Source organism: Acinonyx jubatus, chromosome E4, assembly GCF_027475565.1.
Source record: "Acinonyx jubatus isolate Ajub_Pintada_27869175 chromosome E4, VMU_Ajub_asm_v1.0, whole genome shotgun sequence".
Taxonomy (NCBI): Eukaryota; Metazoa; Chordata; class Mammalia; order Carnivora; family Felidae; genus Acinonyx; species Acinonyx jubatus.
In genome coordinates this window covers 119560-121208 of record NC_069395.1, presented here as the reverse complement: position 1 = coordinate 121208, position 1649 = coordinate 119560, and the positions used below count along the sequence as shown (strand labels likewise).

The 1649-nt window shown below is 64.0% G+C and overlaps 1 protein-coding gene across 1 annotated transcript; it reads left to right on the top strand.

The window, feature by feature from the left end:
- Nucleotides 1–228: 228 nt before the first annotated feature.
- S100A6 (S100 calcium binding protein A6) lies at nucleotides 229–1439 on the top strand. Its single transcript, XM_027048554.2, has 3 exons — nucleotides 229–379; nucleotides 756–914; nucleotides 1212–1439. Exons 2-3 carry the CDS (start codon nucleotides 777–779, stop codon nucleotides 1344–1346), a joined length of 273 nt encoding a protein of 90 aa, XP_026904355.1. The 5' UTR covers nucleotides 229–379; nucleotides 756–776; the 3' UTR covers nucleotides 1347–1439.
- Nucleotides 1440–1649: the final 210 nt, after the last annotated feature.

Sequence of the window (1649 nt, the reverse complement as noted above, 5' to 3'; positions counted from 1 at the left end):
CCCCCTCCTTCATCTAGGGCTGATCCTGAACACCTTCTGGGGACCCTAGCCCCCTGCCCCGGGGGCTCGATGTCCCTGGATGCAGCGACCTCCCGTAGGATTCCCGTTCTTTCACCGGCTCTTCCAGCCCCGGAACCCGGAACAGCCCCGGGCAGGAGGGGGGCCCCCCGGGGGTGTGTGGTGTAGACGGCTGGCGCCCGGCGGGCCTCGGCGGAAGGGTGGGGTGGGGGCGGGGCTGGCCTGGGGAGGGGGGCGGGACCGGGGGTGGTTGCCCGGGGCCCCGGGGGTGGGCTCTGGCCCGCCCGGCCTCCGCTCCCCGGCCGCTAAAAGGCGCCCTGGACGCCGCCCCGCTGGTCGCTCGACGCTGTCCGGCCGCGCGGTGAGTGCCCTGGGGTGAGTCCGGCCCGGAGCCGGCGGGCGGCTTCCCCGAGTGCGCCCCGGGCTGCAGGAGGGCGCGCCCCGGGAGCGTCGGCACCGCGTGTGTGCTGCCCCCCAGTCCCCTCCTCCCCAACCTGCGGGACCCCTGGAGGCCGGGTCTCAGCTGGTGCCCCGTTTGCGCCCCGACCACCTCTCCTCCAGGACTGAGGTCCGCCTCTCCCAGCCTATCCCCAATCCCTCCCCCCCCCCCCCCCAAGTCCTGGGCTGGCTCCTGACTCCTGCGCAGCTGGGCAAGGCAGTCCCAGGCGGGATGGTGGGGGCCGAGCTCTGGGGTATGTGGGAGGGTGGGAAGGCCCTGACCAACCTCTCCACCCCAGCTCCCAGCCCAGCGCCCAGCCATGGCATGCCCCCTGGATCAGGCCATTGGCCTCCTCGTGGCCATCTTCCACAAGTACTCGGGCAGGGAAGGCGACAAGAACACCCTGAGCAAGAAGGAGCTGAAGGAGCTTATCCAGAAAGAGCTCACCATTGGCCCGGTGAGTCTCCCCCTGGGGCCCCAGAAGCAGGATCAGGAGAAGGGGAGGTGCCATGGGACTCACAGGTATCCACGTCCTGGGGCCCAAGTCGCATACCTGACTGGGACGGTTGGTCAGTCCTCCTATGCAGCCCCGTGCTCGCTGTCCCTGAGTAACTCTGCAGGAGCGAGCAGTACAGCCAAGTGACCCCGAGGTGGACAAGCCAGCACAGGGCCACTTGTGTGAGGGAGGGGGAAAGGGAGAGAACCCAGGGCTCTCACCATTGTTGAGTCTGGATTTCCCATTCTAACGTGTTAGAAGCTGCAGGATGCTGAAATCGCAAAGCTGATGGATGACCTTGACCGGAACAAGGACCAGGAGGTGAACTTCCAGGAATATGTCACTTTCCTGGGGGCCTTGGCTTTGATCTACAATGATGCCCTCAAGGGCTGAAAATAAATCAGGAAGGTGGAGACACCCTCTGTCGGTCCTAAGTCAAATCCAGTGGTGGGTAATTGTTCAATAAATACCTTTTTTGGTCAAGTTTTCCTCTGTCCTGGCTTCCTAGTGATTTGTTCCCCTCGGTGCTGCACCAGCCATCATACAGTTTGCTCATGGTCACCTCTGAAAGTGACTCAGCGATGTCCCCTGCCTGGGGCCACCCTAACAAGGCCGCTACTAACTCGTAAGGTGCCTTTACATCAATTAGAAAAGGGTCTCACTCGGGGCAAAGACATCTTAAGGAAGTCCCCAGTG